Source organism: Oncorhynchus kisutch, linkage group LG8 (assembly GCF_002021735.2).
Source record: "Oncorhynchus kisutch isolate 150728-3 linkage group LG8, Okis_V2, whole genome shotgun sequence".
Lineage (NCBI taxonomy): Eukaryota > Metazoa > Chordata > Actinopteri > Salmoniformes > Salmonidae > Oncorhynchus > Oncorhynchus kisutch.
Genome location: NC_034181.2, coordinates 66,778,865 through 66,803,230, shown reverse-complemented (window position 1 = coordinate 66,803,230; position 24,366 = coordinate 66,778,865). Strand labels below are relative to the sequence as shown.

Sequence of the window (24,366 nt, the reverse complement as noted above, 5' to 3'; positions counted from 1 at the left end):
GTCAGGCTCTAACTTGGATATACGGTCAGGCTCTAATTTGCTCATAGACAATGCAGTGTATATAATGAATGCATCAAAAGAAACCAGCTAAATGGAAAGTGACAGATTACTGTTGGGCTGAATGGGTTAAGCTCACGCTGACTGAGGAAAAACTGTCATTTTGACATGTGAGGATCCTGTTTGCAGTGCTGGGCCTGGTTCTCTTTGGCTGTTCCCTGCCTGTCCTACGGTAACCCTCTGCAAAGCAGCTCCAGCTGTTATGGATGGGCTGGCCTATAGCCTAGTGACGCTGCAGTGTCGCTCACAACCATACTGCCACGATATAAGACGAGAGGGAATCACAACTGCACTGCATTCATGTAATGTATGAGTCTATCATAGTCTCTTCTACTTTAGGTCTTCACTTCATACATAGATTAAGTATGAATTTACCAATCATGAAATGCCAGGAACTTTGCACTATGCGACGGTATCGGCTGCATTCATTGAACTGGTCATTGTTTAGATTTCAAATGTTTGAGAGCCAACGGTTTGTCATAAACATTCATGTCCATCCAAGTTGCCAGCGAGTTTGCGAGCTCGTTACTGTCAGACCTCTTAGGTTCAGTGACACAGGCAGCGGCAACATCAATAAAAACAACATACATGGTTTAGTCTAGAAAGTTACGGTCTAGTTTAGGACTGGGTATGCCGGTCTTTGAGGGGTTTTGATCTGGATGTAAAACTTGAGAGGAGGACCTCGATCCATCAAGCAGCCTTACTAACCAAAGCAGTCTCTGTCCGTTTGAGGCTGTGCTCAGTTAAAAGTTTATGCTGGGTTCTCAGTTCTCCTCATGGCAGATCATTTTCCCGGGAGGAGGACAGCTAGGCCCACCTGATCCCCATTCTCTGGCTCATGGGGTTTCCCTGGCAAGCCTGTAGTGCATGGGCTGAGTCTGTGAACTCCCACTGAATGGCCAGAGAGCGAGAAGGATCCTGGAGTAGAAACAGTCAGCAGTGTATGTGACTCATGAGCTCTTTTTTTAAATTTTTTTATATTGAAAAATAAATGCCTCTTGGAGCCGTGTGCATCTGGGCTATGGAGGTAATTACAAAACATCTGTTTGTGAGGAGAGAGAAGTCGTGTAAATGGAGGGAATCCTCTTGAGTTCAGACACCAGGTTGTCAGGCTGTGGGTTTTTGTGTTGTGTCCTGAGATCCCTATCCCAGTCTGTTGTTCCCACATGCTTCAAGAGGGCCACCATTGTTCCTGTTCCCAAGAAAGCTAAGGTAACTTAGCTAAACGACTACCGCCCCGTAGCACTCACTTCCGTCATCATGAAGTGCTTTGAGAGACTAGTCAAGGAACATATCACCTCCACCCTACCTGACACCCTAGACCCACTCCAATTTGCTTACAGCCCAAATAGGTCCACAGACGATGCAATCTCAACCACACTGCACACTGCCCTAACCCATCTGGACAAGAGGAATACCTATGTGAGAATGCTGTTCATCGACTACAGCTCGACATTTAACACCATAGTACCCTCCAAGCTCGTCATCAAGCTCGAGACCCTGGGTCTCGACCCCGCCATGTGCAACTGGGTACTGGACTTCCTGACGGGCCGCCCCCAGGTGGTGAGGGTAGGCAACATCTCCACCCCGCTGATCCTCAACACTGGGGCCCCACAAGGGTGCGTTCTGAGCCCTCTCCTGTACTCCCTGTTCACCCACGACTGCGTGGCCACGCACGCCTCCAACTCAATCATCAAGTTTGAGGACGACACAACAGTGGTAGGCTTGATTACCAACAACGACGAGACGGCCTACAGGGAGTAGGTGAGGGCCCTCGGAGTGTGGTGTCAGGAAAATAACCTCACACTCAACGTCAACAAAACTAAGGAGATGATGCTCCGCCCACAACCGTAAGGCTCTCCAGAGGGTAGTGAGGTCTGCACAACACATCACCGGGGGCAAACTGCCTGCCCTCCAGGACACCTACACCACCCGATGTCACAGGAAGGCCATAAAGATCATCAAGGACAACAACCACCCGAGCCACTGCCTGTTCACCCCGCTATCATCCAGAAGGCGAGGTCAGTACAGGTGCATCAAAGCTGGGACCGAGAGACTGAAAAACAGCTTCAATCTCAGGGCCATCAGACTGTTAAACAGCCACCACTAACATTGAGTGGCTGCTGCCAACACACTGACTCAACTCCAGCCACTTTAATAATGGGAATTGATGGGAAATGATGTAAAATATATCACTAGCCACTTTAAACAATGCTACCTAATATAATGTTTACATACCCTACATTATTCATCTCATATGTATACGTATATACTGTACTCTATCATCTACTGCATCTTTATGTAATACATGTATCACTAGCCACTTTAACTATGCCACTTTGTTTATATACTCATCTCATATGTATATACTGTACTCGATTCCATCTACTGTATCTTGCCTATGCTGCTCTGTACCATCCCTCATTCATATCTTTATGTACATATTCTTTATCCCCTTACACTTGTGTCTATAAGGTAGTAGTTTTGGAATTGTTAGCTAGATTACTTGTTGGTTATTACTGCATTGTCGGAACTAGAAGCACAAGCATTTCGCTACACTCGCATTAACATCTGCTAACCATGTGTATGTGACAAATAAAATTTGATTTGAGATGCTACTGAAACCAAGGAGGGGTTCAAATGTAGAGGTCACAACGGGCTATAAGGCCTATAAGTTAGGTAACAGAGTGTTGTGTTGACCTCCTGTCATGAAGCGGTCTAGCTATTCTCTGACAGGTATTTCCATCACCCTGACCCAATGCCTCAGACTGGAATGTGGGATCATTAGAGCCAATTTGAGGGCCTGAGAGGAGAAATGCACAGATCACTCTCCAGCAGTGTAACAGGATGCCTCTGGCTGGATGGCAGAAGCCTGAATGAGACTAGGAGAAAGACATTTTAGTACGTGATCATTCCACTTCCATAGCATATTTCCCCCAGCTTCATTCATGTCATATTACTCAGCCATCAGTCCCTGTTTTGTTTCATCGCTATAAGACTTAAAATAACTGTGGTTAACACTCACCTTCTATTTATGTCCCTTTTTAGGCCTATGTTTTCTACCGCTTTTCTTTGAAACCTAAATGTCATAGTTCATGTTACTTCCTGTTTGTCATCCTCAGGGGAGATTGTGGTGAACGAAGTGAGCTTTGTGAGGAAGTGCATTGGATCAGATAGCAGCCATGGTGACCTGTGGGGGAAGCTGATATGCACCAACTTCAAGGTTTCCTTCATCACCCATGATGCCCTCCCCATGCAGGTATGTTTTCAAGAAGGCTGCTGAGGGGAGGGCGGCTCATAAAAATAACTGGAACGGCGCGAATGGAATGGCATCAGACGCATGGAAACCGTGTGTTTGATGTATTTGATACCATTTCACTGAATCCGCTCCAGCCATTACCATGAGCCCGTCCTCCCTAATTAAGGTGCCACCAACCTCCTGTGGTGCACTCTGTGTGCCCCTCTCCCAAAAATGACCGTAGCTCTATGGGCTGGTTACCCAGATTAATCCGAGACAATCTCCATTTAAAATGTATTTTTATTCCACGACTAGTCTTAATCTGTGTCCCGGGAGACTGACCCTACATGATCACACCTGAGTTTATTGGAGAAAGTGTGGTGAAGGTTGTCACACGATAAGCAACATGTGGGATAGGCCTGTTGTCTGTTGTAAAATACCCGTCAACAAAAAGGTTTCTAGGACACTGCTGTCTGTCTTCCAGTGTCAGATGTTTTATGTAACCTCCCACCCTGTGCTTTTAGACCGCCTGTTTTGTGTTAAGCTTATTTTGATGCCTTCACCTCTTAAACAACTTAAGTGAGTCATCCCAGATCTGTTTACTTGAAAAACAGAAGTTTATAGGACTCATGGAAGGATTGCACTACTCTTAGAAATTTTGCCTTGATTGTCATTGATTGCAAAGTTGTGGATTTGCCTTTCAGTTCAAATGGGTTAACTTTTAGATTCACACATTTGCTCAAAAGTTGTCAATGATCTCCATTCATCAGCTGATTCCATGTTAATCATTACATTTCACTGAAATGCAAAAACGACAGTATCATCAGTGTTCCTGGCAGAGAAATTCCAGATGGTTCAAATGTTTTCCCCTCAGCTGTTGATAACGTGGTGCAGTCTCACTCCGCTGCAGTTAAAACCTCTTGTCTCCCTGGAACTATTGTGTGCTTTTTCCCCAGGTACCTCCTCTCCTCACCATGTTCATCTCTGTGTTGTGTTCTCTCAGAGGTTCCAGGTTGCCAACCGGCTGCTTGGAGAGCACGATGTTCCCCTGGCGTGTGTGGAGCAAGTGGTGACAGGTAAGACCATGTGCCATTATGGTAACCATGGTGACACTATGGCAAACAAACTCAAACAGAATTCTCCACCAAAATAGAACTCAGTGGAAAGTAGCCTACATATGACACTGACAGTCCTTTTAGTCCAGAAAAAAAGAGCAGGTTAGGTTCCTGACAGGTAATGTTGTTGTTTTTTCAACGCCTGTGTAAAAGAAATTACCTATGAAACGCATTGCCCCTCACGAATCTCTGTCTGACCAATATAGTGGATTTTGTCAGACACCCCACACTTTGACCGCTACAGCTATAATGCTTCATCTACACCCAGCTGTTAAATTATGAATGCACAATGGGCAGGTTGTGCTCTCCTCCTTTGAAATCCCCTTGAATGTTTTTTCTGTTGGCTGAGGGACCAGTCGCATCTCTCAGATTCAATCACATCCCATCTGGCTGACCTCAGTTTCTGTGTTTAGGTTTTATTTGACTGTCCTCTACCGGGCTGATTTTAGATACACACCATTGACTTAAACCAGTTTTGGTGACTGCCTGCCTGCTCCCCCTGGTCACCGATCTGTTTTTAGTATCTACATAGATGAGGTCATAGCCCAGACAGAGGGCCCTGGCTGAAAAGCCTATTCCGGATTAACCTTGTTTGTGTAACTCCTAGCCTCACTCTCTGCTGACATGGCTGGGAGCGTGGGGCTCTTGTGCTGAGCTGATAGAGCATGAAGCAATGTTTTTTACTCAGTACGCCCTCAACAAAGGTCCTTTATGAGAGCCTTGGCTTGGCAAAAACACTGACCCAATGCTCCACCCACCACAAACCGAGACGAGGCATAGGTCTTATCCTTGTCTTGTAAGGTTGAAAGTGTGTGCAGGTGGTGGTACACAGGCCAAGACTGGATTCCTGGTGTACCATGGAAACATGCATATCATCCTCTTCCTGTTGTAAGATCATTAAATACTGAACAAAAATATAAACGCAACAGGCAACAATTACAGTTCATATAAGGAAATCAATGAATTGAAATAAATTCATTAGGCCCAATTGTCGTACTTGAGGAAAAGTAAAGATACCTTAATAGAAAATTACCCAAGTAAAAGAGAAAGCCACCCAGTAAAATACTACTTTAGTAAAAGTCTAAAGGTATTTGGTTTTCAATATACTTAAGTATCAAAAGTAAATGTAATTCCTTATATTAAGCAAACCAGATAGCACCACCTTGTTTTTTTATGTATTTACGGATAGCCAGAAGCACGCTCTAAACCTTAGACATAATTTAAAAATTATGTGAGTGAGTCCTCCAGATCAGGGGCAGTAGGGATGACCAGGGATGTTGCCTCGATAAGCGTGTGAATTAGACCATTTTCCTATACTTTTGTTTAGGAATGTAGTGAAGTAAAAGTTGAAACTCCAAAAAATGACTTAAGAATAATTTTTACTTAAGTACTTTACACCACTGCATTTCTGAGCAGGGGCACAGCCACGGGTGGGTGTGGGAGAGCATAGGCCCACCCACTGGGGTGCCAGGCCCAGTCAATCAGAATGAGTTTTTCCCCACAAAAAGGCTTTATTACAGACAGAAATGTTCCTCAGGTTCATCAGCTGTCCGGATGGCTGGCCTTAGACAATCCCGCAGGTGAAGAAGCCGGATGTGGAGGGGCTGGCGTGGTTACACTGGTCTATTGTATTTCTTGTGGTTGGACATACTGCATTCTCTAAACGACATTGGTGGACATTGTCAGAGAATGGTAGAGAACGTTCAATTCTCTGGCAACAACGCTGGTGGACATTGAGTTTCTTCATCTTTTTATGCCAATAACAAATCCACATACTGTATCAACACAGAACCCTCAAATTGACACCCTTTAGGGATTGTTTAAATGCGGCGTGATACAAAGTTGGACTCTTTGTAAACATCATTTGTGCTCTCGTCCAGACATACTGCCAAATTTAATGTTACCTAATAGCCACAGTTAAAATAAATAAAATATATTGCAGGGATTATCCAACCCCAAAATCAGCTTTTGATTCTTCCCGTTACCCCACTAAAAGTAATACTTTTCTCGTGTAATTTTTGCCAATTTCAAGCTCTATTGCCCCCACACATTCTTTTCCAAAGGCCCCACACACTACGCTTTGAGATTTTTCCGCTACCACCGCAATATTCATATGATAACAACTCCCGCACAGACTCGGGAGAGGCGAAGGTCGAGAGCCATGCGTCCTCCGAAACGCAACCCAACCAAGCCGCACTGCTTCTTAACACAGCGCGCATCCAACCCGGAAGCCAGCCGCACCAATGTGTTGGAGGAAACACCTAGTGACCTGGTTAGCGTGCACTGCGCCCGGCCCGCCACAGGAGTCACTAGTGCGCGATGAGACAAGGAAATCCTTACCGGCCAAACCCTCCCTAATCCGGACGACGCTAGGCCAATTGTGCGCTGCCCCATATTCCTCCCGGTCGCGACAGAGCCTGGGCTCGAACCCAGAGTAGGGTAATCATCATATAAATCTCTCGTCAATACACACACACACACAGGAAACAAACACACAAAACAAACAGTATTTGGTTAGGAACGTCTTCCTTTGATAAAATTTAAAAAATGAGTTATTTCTTCTCCATCTATTTTTTAATTACTATATGTAATTTTACATTTTGTAGCAACTTGGTAGTTTCTCCTATGCACATTTCAGTGTAAGGTTTAAAGTTATAGCTGGTATGACCTTTTGAAAAATATATATATATATAAATAAATAAAAATCTACGTCCTTCAGAGAACAGGATTTTCAAAGTGTTCTTAGAACAGGTTTTTATAAGTTCCCAGAACTTTCCCCTATTGGAGGTTGCGTTTAAGAAAATCAGTCTCACCCTTAATTTATTTAGTCTGTTTGGAATTGCAAATCCACTCACTGACTCTCCCTGCCGGTCTGAGAGGGTCCCTTTTCTGCTCTGTTTAGTCGGAGTGTGGGGCTCCCTGCCATGTCTAACGCAACCTCGGTCTCCTCTGGAGCAATCAGGAAACGGAGTTAGCCATCACCTCCGTGTCGCCAAATTGTCAGATAAATTCTATAGGAAGAGACTGCAGATTCTTTCAAACAACAATTTTATTCTTAGATTTGCAGAAATGAAGCAATCAACCATCACTAAGAATAGTCAGAGTTGAAAGCTCTACAAACTGAGTTGGCCCTCAGCTTTTATAGAAAAGTCCAACCTCATTGTTTGTGGCAGTTAGCAGTTGTGTGCAAACAGGGGTACGTAACAGTGTATAAAAGGCGTTTAGTTTGTCTCTGTAGATAGCTGACGTTACCACTATTGTCTGTTCCTTCCTGCATGTTTCCATACAGAGGAGTTCCTACAGATAGTACAAACGGGATGTTACATACTGCGGTCGCTCTTATCTGCACGCCCAGACTTATAACTGTCCCACAAGACAACAAGCCTGCATCAGGAGAAAAAAAACACGAGCATATAACAATGGACAATTATCTAAGTAAAAACGGCATAGTATGTCTAATTTAGTAATTTTCCACTACAACATTACTACAGTCAGCATGCCAATTGTACACACTGTCAACTTGAAACATCTGTGGTGTTGTGTGACAAAACTGCACATTTTAGAGTGGCCTTTTATTGCCCCCAGCACAAGGTACACCTGTGTATCAATCATGCTGTTTAATCAGCTTCTTGATATGCCACACCTATAAAGTGGATGGATTATCTTGGCAAAGGAGAAACTCACTAACAGGGATGTAAACAAATTTGAGAAGCTTTTTGTGCGTATGAAAAATCTCTAGGATCTTTTATTTAATCTCATGAAAAATGGGACCAACACTTTACATGTTGCGTTTTCTATTTTTGTTCACTATATTATAACTGAAATAAACAGTTGAGTCTTGTGGAAGATGTTTTACCATATGTAATACTCAAGGAACCTCAAAAGATTATTCTGTATCATCTGAACATGAAGAATGAAGTTCCTCATTTGTTTTTAGACAGCTAAGGTCTGGTGGATCAATTTAAGTTCCTACTTGGTTGAATTTCTCTGAAGCTCTGTGGTGACATAGATAATCCGTTTTTCTGTGGAATCTTTGGTCAATCAGTTTCCCACTTCCCACATATACATTACCTCTCACTATACTAGCGTTGTCCCAGATCTTTACTGTATGTGCTTTATCCCAACTCTTCTAAAGAAAAAACATTAGTCCTACAGACCTGGGACCAGGCTACTACTGTTACTATTTGACTATCCATTAGCCCTAATATGCACTGTCTCGCCCCTGGTCTTTGTTTTGTGTTTGTTCCTCTCAGTGAACGATGCTAAGGGGAAGCAGAAGGTTCTGTGTTCCAACCAAAAGCTGAAGTTTAATCCCACCGAGCTCATCCTTTACTGCAAGGATTTCCGAATCATCAGGTTCCGCTTCGACGAGGCTGGGCCCCAGAGCGCCAAGAAGGTTTGTGAAATAAGCTTTCTGAACAAAATGGACACTGTTTTGATGTATGAACACTATAAATTGACATGGTGTTGACTCTTGAATTGAACCTGAGGCGAGTTACCAGCAATCTAGCATGGTAATCCTCCAACTCAACTCTGCCTCACCACTACAGTGGATTAGTTTCTAAGAGGATTTCACTGGTAATTCACCTCTGCTGTCAGTATAGCTGTTCCTAAAAGACTGCCACTGTTAGATTTTCAATATTTTTTAATCATCTCTTGTTAGTCTACATGATTATCAAAGTTCAATCCCATTATGTGAGTATGAGAGCAAACATGCTGGCAATGACACTAGTTAATCCTTTATTTTGGATGAGTAAAAATGCCATGTAGCAAGTCCTCTCCCAGAAAACCAAACAGCTGTATGTGTATGGTAACACCATTGACAAACACACCAAGGAGGCTTTTGGAGAGAGTCTCCTTGGAGCCTTCTGGGGCCATGTAGGCTGCCCTGTATCCTCCTGTCTTTCCTCCCCTCTCCACCCCTCTTCTCTTCTCTCCACCCTGTTGAGCTGCTCTCTGATGAGGGGATTAGTCTGTCTCCCTGGTTGGTGTTTCTTTCATCCTCCCTTCCATCTGACTGGCTGAGATCTTGAGATTGGCCAGAATTAGCTCAGCCTGACTCAGGAGGAGTCAGGGTGGCATTGTCAGCATGTTATTATCAGCATGTATTGCTTTACATTTGTATTGCCTTTTTATGGTACTTTTCTAGTCTTTTTTTTCAAGTAAGAAAACGAAGTCAATGAAATAATGCTTAGATATGTGTACAGGATGACTTGATACACATGTCACGGAGTGCTGCACAACAGCTGTTGAGTGTCAAATGAACATTCCACATTGACTCTGACTCATCTCTCTGAGCGAGTGGTGGATTATAGTCACAGATGTATCATGTCTTTAGAGTGGAACCAAAGCACTGCTCAAAGGGCCCCAGGACCCCCATGTGAAGTGTTGTGGGAGAGGTGTGTTGGATTGTTTTACTCACTGTTTGTTTTGGTTTGGTGTGAAACAATGACTTCCTTCATTTCTGACAGCAAAGCCAACAAACTAACAGGCCTGGTAAGAGCATTCACCTGGAGTTACTGAGCCCTGTGGGCCTGTTGAGTTCATGCTGGACAATGTGAGGCTGTGTGCAGGGAGAAGGAGCCACCCTGTGTATAACCTGCAAGCCCCTTGGAACATGTGAAGCCTGGATAGAGGCGTTTTTTAAAGTCACCACAAAAAACAACCAGGGAACAAAACATCCATTCAGCCCTCTAGTTTCTGATCACTCTGTAAACACACATGTTTCACCCCGGGTTCTGGTCCAAGGTCTCAGAAGCCAGGGGGCTGTAAGTTCATTCTAATGTGTTATGCGGAGGAAGGCCTCCAAGAGTTCTTAGCAGCAGCCCTGAGTCCTCTGCATGGCTGTGGCAGGGAGACTGCAGACCTCAGTATATCTTCCTGACAGCCTGCTTCTATGTACACACGTAACCTTAGATCTCCAGCCAGAGCGCATGGCACATGGGAACAGTTTGTCAGAGAAGGGGGGAGCTAGCACTTGAAGCGCCTCAACACACACCTGAAAGATATTGAACTAAGAAGTAACTATCAACATTACCTGGCTACTCTACCTTCAGGGAGGGGAACCCATGACAATTTGATTTGTTGTGTCTTGGGCACTGTTATGACCGCTGTTTTGAAGTCCAATGGTAACTACTGTTTGTTTCTGATTACACATGGTGTTTTTTATGAATGGGTGTTTCTGCTGTAAGTATTGTAATGGGTACATAGTGGGATTTAACTGCACTCCCTGTGTCTATTTCTATATGGGGACACAGTGTAATTACTGTGGGGAGCTAAACCAGGGCTCGGTCCTTGAATTTTCTTTTGTGACATATGGAATGAAGCCATTCTATAATAGCTTATTATACCGAAGGAAATTACAGAGTTGGGAGCAGTCTCTCTCAAATACACACGGAGACGCTTGTGCGCGCACACACACATACATGGAACACAAAAGTTCCTTCCTTGCATCCTGTGTTTTGGTTGCTGCTCCTCCAATGAATGGACAGCATTGTGTAATTCTATGTGTGCCACTGCCACTGATGGAAAGCGCCAAACGCCAGACTCAGCCCTCTATCCCAATAGAAATAGGCGTTGTGCTAAGGTTTGCTTTCCTAGGTTTCACTTAAATGAGATCCTGGCAGCCATGCTTAAGTCTGAATTCTTGGTGCAACTTAGCTATCCAGATAGTCCCAAGGCACAATTACAAATACATGAGTATGGTTCAATGGTTGAACTTTGCTTCTCAAAGTTTGCCTTTCATTAGAAATAGTGAGACACAAATTTTATGTCTTTGTCACTCACTTAAAATGAAATGCATCACGTGGTGAAATTACTTGTTTGTTTTTTTAATTGTCAAATTCAAGGTTGACAATCTATTTTATTCTTCATCGTATTCCTGTATGAGTTCAATCTACCCTTCAAGGTGCAGAAAACATGACTTAGTGCCTCAGCTGTTGAGGATGTCTGGGCTAAATGATACTTTCAGCTGTTTAAATGGTGGAATCTTGTAGTAAAGTCTACCTTTACTGTGCCTTGTAGCCAAGGCACAGCTTGAAGTGTTATTGAAAGTTTCCATGCAGGTTCCTGAGTCTTTAGCCAATAAAAACAACTCCTGTAAAATGTGAACAGAAAAAAACACTCTGGCTGTGGTTAGTAGACTCCGAGGGCAGCCAGAACGTGCCTCAAAGTGCATTTCAAAGACACAACTCCATTGAAAAGGGACATCATATCCTATGGAGTCACCGACACCTTTCTCCATTCACAATACAGAATAATCTGGTGTCACATCTTAAAGATTTTAAATCAAATCAAATCAAATCAAATCAAATTTATTTATATAGCCCTTCGTACATCAGCTGATATCTCAAAGTGCTGTACAGAAACCCAGCCTAAAACCCCAAACAGCAAGCAATGCAGGTGGAGAAGCACGGTGGCTAGGAAAAACTCCCTAGAAAGGCCAATACCTAGGAAGAAACCTAGAGAGGAACCAGGCTATGTGGGGTGGCCAGTCCTCTTCTGGCTGTGCCGGGTGGAGATTATAACAGAACATGGTCAAGATGTTCAATGTTCATAAATGACCAGCATGGTCGAATAATAATAAGGCAGAACAGTTGAAACTAGAGCAGCAGCACAGTCAGGTGGAAGTTGAAACTGGAGCAGCAGCATGGCCAGGTAGACTGGGGACAGCAAGGAGTCATCATGTCAGGTAGTCCTGGGGCATGGTCCTAGGGCTCAGGTCAGTTGAAACTGGAACAGCAGCATGGCCAGGTGGACTGGGGACAGCAAGGAGTCATCATGTCAGGTAGTCCTGGGGCATGGTCCTAGGGCTCAGGTCCTCCGAGAGAGAGAAAGAAAGAGAGAAGGAGAGAATTAGAGAACGCACACTTAGATTCACACAGGACACCGAATAGGACAGGAGAAGTACTCCAGATATAACAAACTGACCCCAGCCCCCCGACACATAAACTACTGCAGCATAAATACTGGAGGCTGAGACAGGAGGGGTCAGGAGACACTGTGGCCCCATCCGAGGACACCCCCGGACAGGGCCAAACAGGAAGGATATAACCCCACCCACTTTGCCAAAGCACAGCCCCCACACCACTAGAGGGATATTTTAGCAGACCATCTCCCTTAGATTGTATTGTTGGGGCCAGGAGTTTTTCCAGACTCCCTGACCTGACAAGTGGTACATTTCCATACATGGTTTACCCCAGTGTTTTACCCAGAAGTCTCAGACTTTTCTGTTTCCATCTACAGTTGAAGTCGGAAGTTTGCATCAAATTTATTTCAAATCGAAAATATATATAGCCCTTCTTACATCAGCCAATATGTTAAAAAATGACCAGCATGGTAAAATAATAATCACAGTGAACAGGTCAGGGTTCCATAGCCGCAGGCAGAACAGTTGAAACTGGAGCAGCAGCACAGCCAGGTGGACTGGGGACAACAAGGAGTCATTGTGCCAGGTAGTCCTAAGGCATGGTCCTAGGGCTCAGACAGAGAGAGAGACTTAGGTTGGAGTCATTAAAACAATTTTTTTCAACCACTCCACAAATGTCTCCTTAACAAACTATAGTTTTGGCAAGTCGGTTAGGACATCTACTTTGTGCATGACATGTAATTTTTCCAACAATTGTTTACAGACAGATTATTTCACTGATAATTTACTGTATCACAATTCCAGTGGGTCAGAAGTTTACATGCACTAAGTTGACTGTGCCTTTAAACCGCTTGGAAAATTCCAGAAAATGATGTCATGGCTTTAGAAGCTTCTGATAGGCTAATTGACATCATTTTGAGTCAATTGGGGGTGTACCTGTGGATGCATTTTTAAGGCCTACCTTCAAACTCTGTGCCTCCTTTCCTTGACATCATGGGGAAAATCAAAAGAAATCAGCCAAGACCTCAAACATTGGAGACCACAAGTCTGGTTCATCCTTGGGAGCAATTTCCAAATGCCTGAAGGTACCACGTTCTTCTGTACAAACAATAGTATGCAAGCATAAACACCATGGGACCACGCAGCTGTCATACCGTCTCCTAGAGATTAATCTACTTTGATGTGAAATGGGGAAATCAATCCCAGAACAACAGCAAAGGACCTTGTGAAGATGCTGGAGGAAACGGGTACAAAAGTATCTATATCCACAGTAAAACGAGTCCTATATCAACATAACCCGAAAGGCCGCTCAGCAAGGAAGAAGCTACTGCTCCAAAACTGCCATTTAAAAAATCCAGACTATGGTTTGCAACTGCACGTGGGGACAAAGATCGTACTTTTTGGAGAAATGTCCTCTGGTCTGATGAAACAAAAATAGAACTGTTTGGCCATAATGACCATCGTTATGTTTGGAAGAAAAAGTGGGAGGCTTGCAAGCCGACCAACGCCATCCCAACCGTGAAGCACGGGGGTGGCAGCATCATGTTGTGTGGGTGCTTTGCTGCAGGAGTGACTGGTGCACTTCACAAAATAGATGGCATCAAGTGGGAGGAAAATCATGTGGATTTATTGAAGCAACATCTCAAGACATCAGTCAAGTTAAAGCTTGGTCGCAAATGGGTCTTCCAAATGTACAATGACCCCAAGCATACTTCCAAAGTTGTGGCAAAATGGCTTAAGGACAACGAATTCAATGTTTTGGAGTGGCCATCACAAAGCCCTGACCTCAATACATTTGTGGTCAGGGCTTTGCAAATTTTGTTTTCTGACCTCAGAAAATTTGTGGCCAGAACTGGTATGTTTAACCATTTTAAAGGCGCTGTTGTGCCTTCACCACACTGTCTGCATGGGTAGACCATTTCAGTTTGTCCGTGATGTGTATGCAGAAAAATGTAAAACGTTCCACCTTCTCCACTGCTGTCACTTCGATGTGGATAGGGGGTGCTCCCTCTGCTGTTTCCTGAAGTCCACAATCATTTTGTTTTGTTTACGTTGAGTGAGAGGTTGTTTTCCTGACACCACACTCAGAGTGCCCTCACCTCCCTGTAGGCTGTCTTGTCGTTGTTGGTAATCAAGCCTACTTCTGTTGTCGTCTGCAAACTTGATGATTGAGTTTGAGGCGTGCTTGGCCACGCAGTCATAGGTGAGCACGTGGGGGGCTGAGCACGTGCTTAGTGTTTAATGTCAGCGAAGTGGAGATGTTGCCTACCTTCACCACCTGGTGGCGGCCCGTCAAAGTCATGGACCCAATTGTACAGGGCGGGGTTGAGACCCAGGGCCTCCAGCTTGATGATGAGTTTGGAGGGGATTATGGTGTTGAGCTGGAGTCAATGAACAGCATTCTTACATAGGTATTCCTTTTGTCCAGATGGGATAGGGCAGTGTTATGGCGATTTGCGTCATCTGTGGACCTGTTGGGGCGATATCCAAACTGAAGTGGGTCTAGGGTAGCCGGTAAGGTGGAGATGATATGATCCTTGACTAGTCTCTCAAAGCACTTCATGGTGACAAGTGAGTGCTATGTGGAGGTAGTCATTTAGTTCAGTAATCTTTGCCTTCATGGGTACAGGAACAATGGTAGCCATCTTGAAGCATGTGGGGATAACAGACTGGGATAGGGAATGATTTGAATATATCCGTAAACACACCAGCCAGCTGGTCTGCGCATGCTCTGAGGACATGGCTAGTGATGTCGTCTGGGCCAGCAGCCTTGCGAGGGTTACACGTTTAAATGTTTTACTCACATCGTCCACAGAGAAGGAGAGGGGGGAGGGAGGGGGGCGCAGTCCTTGTTAGCAGGCCACGATGGTACTGTTATCCTCAAACCGGGCACAGGTGTTTAGTTTGTCTGGAAGTGTGACGTCGGTGTCCGTGATTTCCTGTAGACCCTGCCACATTCATTGAATCAAATGGCTCATTCATCACACAGCCCACTGAACTACTTGAGTTACTTTTTCATTGGCAAGATAAGCAAACTTAGGGATGACATGCCAGGAACAAACGCTGACACTACACATCCAAGTATATCAGACCAAATTATGAAAGACAAGAATTCTACATTTGAATTCTGTAAAGTCTGTGTGGAAGTGTTGAAAAAATTATTGTTGTCTATCAACAATGACAAGCCACCGGGGTCTGACAATCTGGATGGACAATTACTGAGGATAATAGCAGACTATATTGCCACTCTCATTTGCCACATCTTCAATTTAACTAGAAAGTGTGTGACCTCAGGCCTGGAGGGAAGCTAGTGTCATTCTGCTACACAAGAATAGTAAAGCCCCCTTTACTGGCTCAAATAGAAGACCAATCAGCCTATTACCAACCCTTAGTAAACTTCTGCAAAAAATTGTGTTTGACCAGATACAATGCTATTTCACAGTAAACAAATTGACAATGGAATTTCAGCACTCTTATAGGGAAGGAGCACAGCACTTACACAAATGACTGATGATTGGCTGAGAGAAGCTGATGACAAAATGATTGGGGGGGGCTGTCTTGTTAGACTTCAGTGCAGCTTTTGACATTATCGATCATAGTCTGCTGCTGGAGAAACGTGTGTGTTATGGCTTTACACCCCCTGCTGTAATGTGGATAAAGAGTTACTTGTCTAACAGAACACAGAGGGTGTTCTTTAATGGAAGCCTCTCAAACATAATCCAGTTAGAATCAGGAATTCCCCAGGGTAGCTGTTTAGGCCCCTTGCTTTTTTCAATTTTTACCAACGAAATGCCACTGACTTTGAGTAAAGCCAGAGTGTCTGTATAGTGTGGGGGTCATCCACATACATATCAGCTACTACAGCATCTGAAATGACTGCAACACTTAACAAAGAGCTGCAGTTTGAGTGGGTAGAAAGGAATAAGTTAGCCTAAAAGCATTATTTGGAACAAAACACTCATTAAACCCTAAACCTCAACTAAATCTTGTAATAAATAATGTGGAAATTGAGCAAGTTGAGATGACAACTGCTTGGAGTAACCCTAGATTGTAAACTATCATGGTCAAAACGTATTGATGCAATAGTAGCTAAGATGGGGAGAAGTCTGTCCAAAATAAAGCGATGCTCTGCCTTCTTAACAACACTATCAATAGGCAGGTCCTACAGGTCCTAGTTCTGTCGCACCGTGAGTCGTGTGGTCAGGTGCCACAAAAAAGGACAGAGAAATTGCAATTGGCTCAGAACAGGGCAGCACGGCTGGACCTTGGTTGTACACAGAGTGACAGAGCATGTCAATCGCTCCTGGCTCAAAGTGGAGGAGAGATTGACTTCATCACTACGTTTATTTATGAGAGATATTGACATGTTGAATGCACTGAGCTGTCTGTCTAAACTACTGGCACACAACTTGGACACCCATGCATACCCCACAAGATATGCCACGAGGTCTCTTCACAGTCCCCAAGTCCAGAACAGACTATGGGAAGGCACACAGTACTACATAGAGCGATGACAACATGGAGCTCTATTCCACATCAAGTAACTGATGCAAGCAGTACAATTTTAACAGATTAAAAAAAAAATGTATGTAACAGCAGGGACTGTGAAGCAACACAAACATTTGCACAGACTCATGCATACACACACACGATAACATATTCACTATACATACACATTGATTTAGTGGTGGTGGAGTAGGGGCCTGAGGGCACACAGTGTGTTGTGAATGTATTGTAATGTTTTTTTTTTAAATGGCATTAACTGCCTTGATTTTCCTGGACCCCAGGAAGAGTAGCTGCTGCCAGAGCAGCAGCTAATGGGGATCCATAATAAAATACAAATGCATACGTCTCGTGTCTGATCCGTTGAATTGCGTTTCCATCTTGTCCCTGTACTTGCATTTCACTTGTTTGATTGTTTTGCGTCTTCAAAGGTTGTTGATTCTGCTCTTCACTAGTCCTCACTGCCAGCCCTAGCTATGGAAACAATTTCCCTAGTATAATATAAAGGTGTATACAATGGTGTTAGTTTTCCTTTGCTGCTTTTTGACTTTCAGGCTCGTATAACTAGGCCCTACAGTGCATTTGGAAAGTGTTCAGACCCCTTGACTTTTTCCACATTTTGGTACGTTAAAGCCTTATTCTAAAATGGATGAGTTTTTTTTTTTTTTTTTTTTTCTCCTCAAACTACACATAATGACAAAGCAAAAACAGGTTTTTAGAAATCTTTACAAATGTATTAAAAATCTTTGTTTTATTTTTAATACATTTGAAAAGAAATCGAAACCTGTTTTTGCTTTGTCTTTGAGGTTTGTGTCGATTGCTGAGGAAAAAATGAATGTTTTCCATTTTAGAATAAGGCTGTAACATAACAAAATGTGGAAAAAGTCAAGGGGTCTGAACACTTTCCGAAGACACTGTATGTACTGTATATTTGCTGGACCTGTTCAGTTCCTTCCTTTTGAAGTCATGTGTTTGCCCCACCCTGTGATTTAAGGTTTGCCTGGCCATCGCTCACTACTCCCAGCCCGCTGATCCCCAGCTGCTGTTTGGCTTTGAGTACGTAGGGAAGCAATACTATGTATCCTTGGGTAGGTATACAGTACACTGCTTAATCATCTGGTTCTGACTGAAAAGGCTTTGACACACCCTTATTCCCTGTGGCCTGCCAAACTGTTCTAGCTATCAATAGCATCCCCACTGTACATGTCTTGACATGTGAGGAACCTAAAGGAAAACATGCTGAATACACCGTTAACAGAACAATGTGATCAATTGAGTTTTGTTGGAACACCGGGGCATTGGTTGTGTCAAATGTGGATCTTCAATAAAGAACATATATTTACAGTTGCAATGTTTTGAGTTGAAGGAAACACAGCAAGCAGGTGTGTGTCTTTAATTAGCAAGCGCTCACTGCTACATGTTCAGGGGAGCGAGTTAATGGAGTAGATCCCGGAGGAGGACTGCAGATGCCCCTGTTTGACCGGCCCTCTGAATGGGACAGAGAGATCAAGAGAACAGGTGCAGCAGAGTGGAGGGTGTGCTCCATCAACGAGGGCTACGTCGTCTCACCCAGGTGGGGCCCACATAGTTTTAGGGGAGTGGGGATGAGGGGGAGGGAGGGTTACTGCAGGCCTGAGCTCATTTTCTAAATGACAACATGGATTATTACCAGATTTGGATTATGATTAACATAGCTCATTAGTGTCATAATCCTCATCAGGCAGAATAGTAATACTTTATGTAACACACTTAGGTAATGGCTTACATTGACACGTTATGTAATATAATCTTTGTTGAGATGGAAATGTAGTAATTGCTTCACTTGCTGCCACAGATTTTGAGTTATTTCTTTTCATATTGTGATCGACCATTCAGAATCTGCTGTGGATAATATGGCACCTGACTCAGTGGCATGAAATGTTAACCTCTTGCCATTTGGAGCATCTCTGTAATGCATATTTCCCTCTTATCTTTCTCTCTCCCAGTCTCCCAGAGTACTTTGTGGTCCCAGTGTCCCTGGCGGATCAAGACCTGAAGCAGTACTTATGTTTTTTCACTGCTCACCGCATCCCTGTGAGTGGCCAGCCTCTCATCCCAAGAAACAGCTTTTGCTTAATAAAAGCCTTTCTCGCTGTTTTAGACAGAATTCCCTAGACAGACTGTTTCTATCAAGCATTAATGATGCCAATTTAATTTTTAAGTGCTTTGAGAGGAGTGACTGCATTTTGAGTGTATGTGAGAGAACGAGGGAGACTGTTTGTGTGTGACTGCTGGACCATGACAAGGTGGTGTGTGTTTCCCTTAGTTGTGGTGCTGGAATCACCCCAACGGGAGTGCCCTGGTGCGCATGGCCAGCATCAGTGACCCACTGCAGCAGAGGAAGCTGGACCAGAGGTACAATAAGACTGAATAGAATGTCAATGAAAACATTTTATTTGTTGATATTTTCATATTGTTCACTACAACCATCTGTTTTCAATTTTCTTTCAAATGGTGTGCTTATCATGTCAGCACTGTGATTTGTTGTTTTGGCATAACTGACAAGTGAGATTGGTACTGCGAGTCTGGACAGAGTAGTTTGGCAAAGAAATAAATGAACTGCTTATGAAATAAGTAGTGCTGTTAAGACCATTTCCAACAGTCTTTTCCTGCCTTGTGTTGTGGTAGGATCTGTAGTGCCATAACAAAGAGCCACCCACAGCGCAGTGACGTCCTCAAGTCCGACCTGGACAAGAACCTGCCCAACATCCAGGACATCCAGGCTGCCTTTGTCAAAGTGCGGCAGATCTGTGTCATCGGTAAGTCGGGGGAATTGAAATCAATCAATCAAATGAATGTTGTGATCTATTTGTTAATTAGTTTTTTTATGAAGGCACTTTGTTCTTAGGCTTTTATTGCTGCTCTTAGGTATTCTGAAAGTGCTTGGGATATTTAATTGTGTTTGTGTGCAGAGCCCTTTGAGGAGTCTGAGGAGAAGTGGCTGTCGTCCATGGAAAGCTCTCGATGGCTGGAGTATGTCAGGTATGTACAAATACTTAGACGCCACTGGCACAGCAGGTTGGCTCACCTTGCTGTTTACACAGGTAGTGTTGCTGTCTTGTCCTGCATGAAGTTTCATTTAGAAAAGTACTAGCATTGATAGACGCTCCTGCTGGTTCTCTCTCTACCAGCTGGTAGGGGTGGCAGGGTAGCCTAGTGGTTAGAGCGTTGGACTAGTAACCGAAAGGTTGCAGTTTCAAATCCCCGAGCTGTCGTTTTGCCCCTGATCAGGCAGTTAACCCACCGTTCGTTCCTAGGCCGTCATTGAAAATAATTAATTTGTTCTTAACGGACTTGCCTAGTTAAATATAGGTAAAATAAAAATATATATATTAGTCATTTTATTTCCACTTTTTAATGGTGGTAATATTTACGGTGCAACTACAGGATCATTTTGGTCGGACTCAAGTTTTGGTCAGAGTTAATGAATGTTGTACTTAAGCTGTATGTGTAAATGTTACATATTTGTACCTAGAGTAAAGTCAACTGTATCGTTTCCTATTCCTGTCTCCAGGGCCTTCCTGAAGCATTCAGCCGAGGTAGTCTACTTGCTGGAGGGAAAACATGTGTCTGTCATTCTGCAAGGTAACGAAATACATGGTTTTGTCTTTTAGTTGTCTGTCTCTCTCTGTATGTTTCCTGTCTGTCTTGTCGGTCTTAATACCTGTATTTCTCTCTCTTCTGTTCTCTCTCTCTCTTCTCTTTCCAGAGGAAGAAGACCGGGACCTGAGCTGTGTGGTGTCCTCTCTGGTACAACTGATGCTGGACCCTCACTTCCGTAGCCTCACTGGCTTCCAGAGCCTGGTGCAGAAGGAGTGGGTGATGGCTGGCCATCGCTTCCTTGACCGGTGCAACCATTTGAAGAAAAATGACAAAGAGGAGGTAGGCTCTGTCTATTTGCATACTTGAAATGGAGCTTGACATGGAGTTGTACTTTGAAATGTTGTACTTTGAAATGTTGTCATTGTTTTGTGCCCAGTGATTTTAATCATTTAGCATTTTAGTCATTTAGCAAACACTCTTAACCTTAATTCATCCTGTAAGCCGCGCTGGATAACTGCCTTGCTCAAGGGCACATCAACCGATTGTTCACCTAGTCGGCTCAGGGAGTCAAACCAGCAACCTTTCAATTACTGGCTGACCGCTTTTAATCACTAGACTACCTGCCGCCCTTAATCACAATATTCTTTCCCTTTCCGCTCTTCCTCTCCTCCATCCCCTCAGTCTCCTCTGTTCCAGCTGTTCCTGGACTGTGTGTGGCAGATTATAAATCAGTACCCAGCAGCCTTTGAGTTCACTGAGACCTACCTGACTGTGCTCAGTGACAGCATGTGGATCCCTGTATTCAGCACCTTCCTCTTCAACTGTCCCCAGCAGCGAACTGAGAACAGCATGGTGAGGAGCTCTCACACACACACAAAGCGACAAACACAGGAAGTTCCCCCTCAACCCTCACAACATAGTTGTGGTTGTATTCAACTCCGTCAACGCACCTCTATGATACAGCTCAGAACTGTGTGCAGTATTAGTGACCTTACCTGTCCTCCTCCACAGGACTTTGCTAAGAGTAAGTGCATCCCTGTGGGGGAGGAGAAGGCCCTGCGTTTCCCCCCTGTCTGGGACTGGTCACAGCAGTTCACCCCCAAAGACCAGGCCCTCTTCAACAACCCCATGTATGTTGGCAAAGGTGCCACCTGTGTTCAGAATGGAGCAGTGAAGTCCTTCAGACGCACCAAGGTCAGTTAGCGCTCTTTGTTTGAGAATGCAAATGAATACAAAGAGTTCTCAACCACCCCATAACAGGATAAGTACATTTCAATTCTAGATGGGTAAATTAAAAAGCTATGCAAGACTATCCAGGGACAGTCCCAGATGCCTGGAAATAACCTGAATTCATGAAGATCAAAATGTCATGTTCCTCAAAGTAAAATCAACACCATCTACATGCATGTACATTCTAAATGAAATAACTTGTTAATGAGTGTGTGTTACTTTTATCTCCCAGAAAAACTACAGTTCTACACTCCGAGGGATGCCCTCTTCCCTGAGGAACATCCTGATGGACGGCCATGACAGCCTCACCCTGACCAGACGGAACTCCCTGGTGTCGCGGCTCAAACCAGACTTCTCCCAGATCAGAGAGGTGGTGGAGAGCCCAACAGAGCGCTTCTTCAGGGACTGGGTCTCCCGGCCCGCAGACCTACAGGGGATGCTCATCCCCCAGCTCCTGCCTTCACACCTGGCCCTGTGGAGGCTCTACTTCCTGCGCTGGGTCCCTGAAGCCAGCATCCCTAAGGGCGGCCCTGTTACCGCATATCACAAGCTCTCCCAGCTGGCTGATGAAGTAGAGAAGCTGCAGAGCCAGCTACGCCAGTACAAGGGGGCCACTTCGGCCAGCACAACGACCTCCACCCCCAGCGCCCCCCCATCAGACCACAGCAGGATGTACTTTAAGGCCGGTTCCACCCACGAGTCCTCTTCAACTCCAGAGTACCTCAGCTCCTCCTTCCCCTTCTCTCCCGTGGGGAACATGTGCCGCCGCAGCATCCTGGGCACTCCTCTCAGCAAGTTTCTGAACGGGGCAAAGATATGGCTCTCCACTGAAACTCTGGCCAATGAGGCACTCTGAGGTCCCGTGGCTAAAGTTCTCACTCAAATCAGTGCTTAGAGTCCAGAAGGGATGTCCTATCATGCTAGAGGCTGGAGGCTAGCTCAGTTGAATATGATGTGGCTGTTTTGTTTTTGCACAAGATTATTTGTCTTTGCTTAAATCGAACATTTCTTCAGGGTTTTGTCAGGGTTGCTCTCTGTAGGAAGTCACTTTCGATTTCAATTTTCATAGTTTTAGATTCAGTATGTAGAATGTTAATGGAATATGATTTTGTAGTGACATGGATGTAGCGCTGATGACACTTTGCGAAGGGAAAAAGGAGCTGTGAGGAGTTAAATCTGTGGTAGACACGTATCGCTTTATTTGTATAACTTAATATAGTTTTGTTGTATTTCTAGAGACCTTCTGGTAAGGTACTGCATTAATTCTAGAATGAAGATTAACCAAATCATGAATAGTGAAAGGAGAAGGACAGATGGGGCTGTCTACTATTAGGCCTTCTTGCAGGAAATGATCATCAATCACATAGTGCACCAATAAAATGCCAGCGAACCGGCACTGGAAAATTCACCGTTTGAGACAAGACATTTGTGGACATTCATCAATCAACTTTTTCCTTGATGGCTTTGGCATTGAAATGCATCAGTATCTGGACATGTATGTTTTGGCGCTGTGGGCAGTAAAGAACCACTGGGCAGGCTGGATACCAGTCTTATCATTACTGTACACCCACACAGCCTGAACTGATGCTGCTAATGGCTGGACGCTGCCTGAACTGATGCTCAGACAATCATCATGTCTATTCACCATAGTCAGGTGATGTGTTTCAGAGTGGGTTTGAAGTGGAGACATGTAAACAGTTGGAATCTGTTTTCTCTAATGAGCCCTCATTGCTCCTTCACCTGATGTTAACAAGACAAATCCCAAATAAGAAGTGAACCTGTATGAAATAACTACTGTTAATGGTGGTGAAAATAATATACTGTTTTTATTTTTATTCTAATTATGGTACTTACTGTTTTTTAGACCCAACTTTTAGTTATACCATGAATGCACCGCCCTTGTTTTAGTTTACCACTAATTCACACCATTGGTGCACTCAGCACTGTTATTGTATAACAATTGTGCTCCTCATTTGACACCATTTGATATTGATCAACAGTGCACATATATATTCAGTTATGCAAATGTTCAAATACAGGGATGTAGGAAATTCTCAGTGCCTTTTTAGATGGAAATGTGGCTTTACTTACTGTGTTCAATGTACCGGTTCACTTCTATCACTTATTCTACTATGCATGTTACACCCAGAGTAATGACATTAGAGACTGAGTACTTCAAAAGCTGCACCTGGATGCCAATTTGAAGTGCTTGATCTGAAGGAACACCATGTTGGGATTAATGTTATGTTTTACCTTTGCTCTGTGGAGTGTCACTGTGTTAGATCAAGTTTGGAGATACACATTTATGGCATTGCAGAGCACTTGTTGGACAATTGAGTGGTCTGTAGTGCAATGTTGACCCTCTCCCCCCTTCAAAAGCACTGTCATCACTCTGACCACAGGGGATCACAGCTGTAAGGCAAAATTTCAATGTAAAGGAATATAGAGCAAATAAAAATGTCAAATGTCTGAAGTTGTTTTTTGTTATTGGTGGGGGTAGATGTGTGAATATTCTTCGACTCGGTATTTGACACCCAATAGGGTGGCTGCAATACTTGTGACTGGTCTGGATTGGAAAGCTGTCAAAATAAGACTGAGCAATGTCTGCAACACAGATTAATGAGGGAAACTGAAGATATTTCACATGATATTCCATTATTTGTTTCAATTTAAAGTTTGAACTTTTGTTTTTCAATCAACCAACAAAACACATTCCACATTCACAGATGTGACACTTTAAAAAATATATATTTTAGTTTTTTTGTTGTGATTTG

General features: G+C 43.8%; 1 protein-coding gene across 1 annotated transcript in view; it reads left to right on the top strand.

Moving 5' to 3' along the window:
* mtmr10 (myotubularin related protein 10) overlaps positions 1–24,061 on the top strand; it is a 30,028-nt gene extending 5,967 nt beyond the window's left edge. The window contains exons 3-16 of the mRNA XM_020489035.2: positions 3,180–3,316; positions 4,299–4,371; positions 8,664–8,806; positions 17,775–17,868; positions 18,206–18,353; positions 18,766–18,853; positions 19,086–19,174; positions 19,448–19,578; positions 19,732–19,801; positions 20,334–20,404; positions 20,529–20,701; positions 21,044–21,214; positions 21,374–21,556; positions 21,825–24,061. Of these exons, the coding sequence (XP_020344624.2) occupies positions 3,180–3,316; positions 4,299–4,371; positions 8,664–8,806; positions 17,775–17,868; positions 18,206–18,353; positions 18,766–18,853; positions 19,086–19,174; positions 19,448–19,578; positions 19,732–19,801; positions 20,334–20,404; positions 20,529–20,701; positions 21,044–21,214; positions 21,374–21,556; positions 21,825–22,448 (2,195 nt within the window). The 3' untranslated portion in view covers positions 22,449–24,061. The remainder of the gene's footprint in view (positions 1–3,179; positions 3,317–4,298; positions 4,372–8,663; positions 8,807–17,774; positions 17,869–18,205; positions 18,354–18,765; positions 18,854–19,085; positions 19,175–19,447; positions 19,579–19,731; positions 19,802–20,333; positions 20,405–20,528; positions 20,702–21,043; positions 21,215–21,373; positions 21,557–21,824) is intronic.
* The last annotated feature ends 305 nt before the right edge of the window (positions 24,062–24,366 follow it).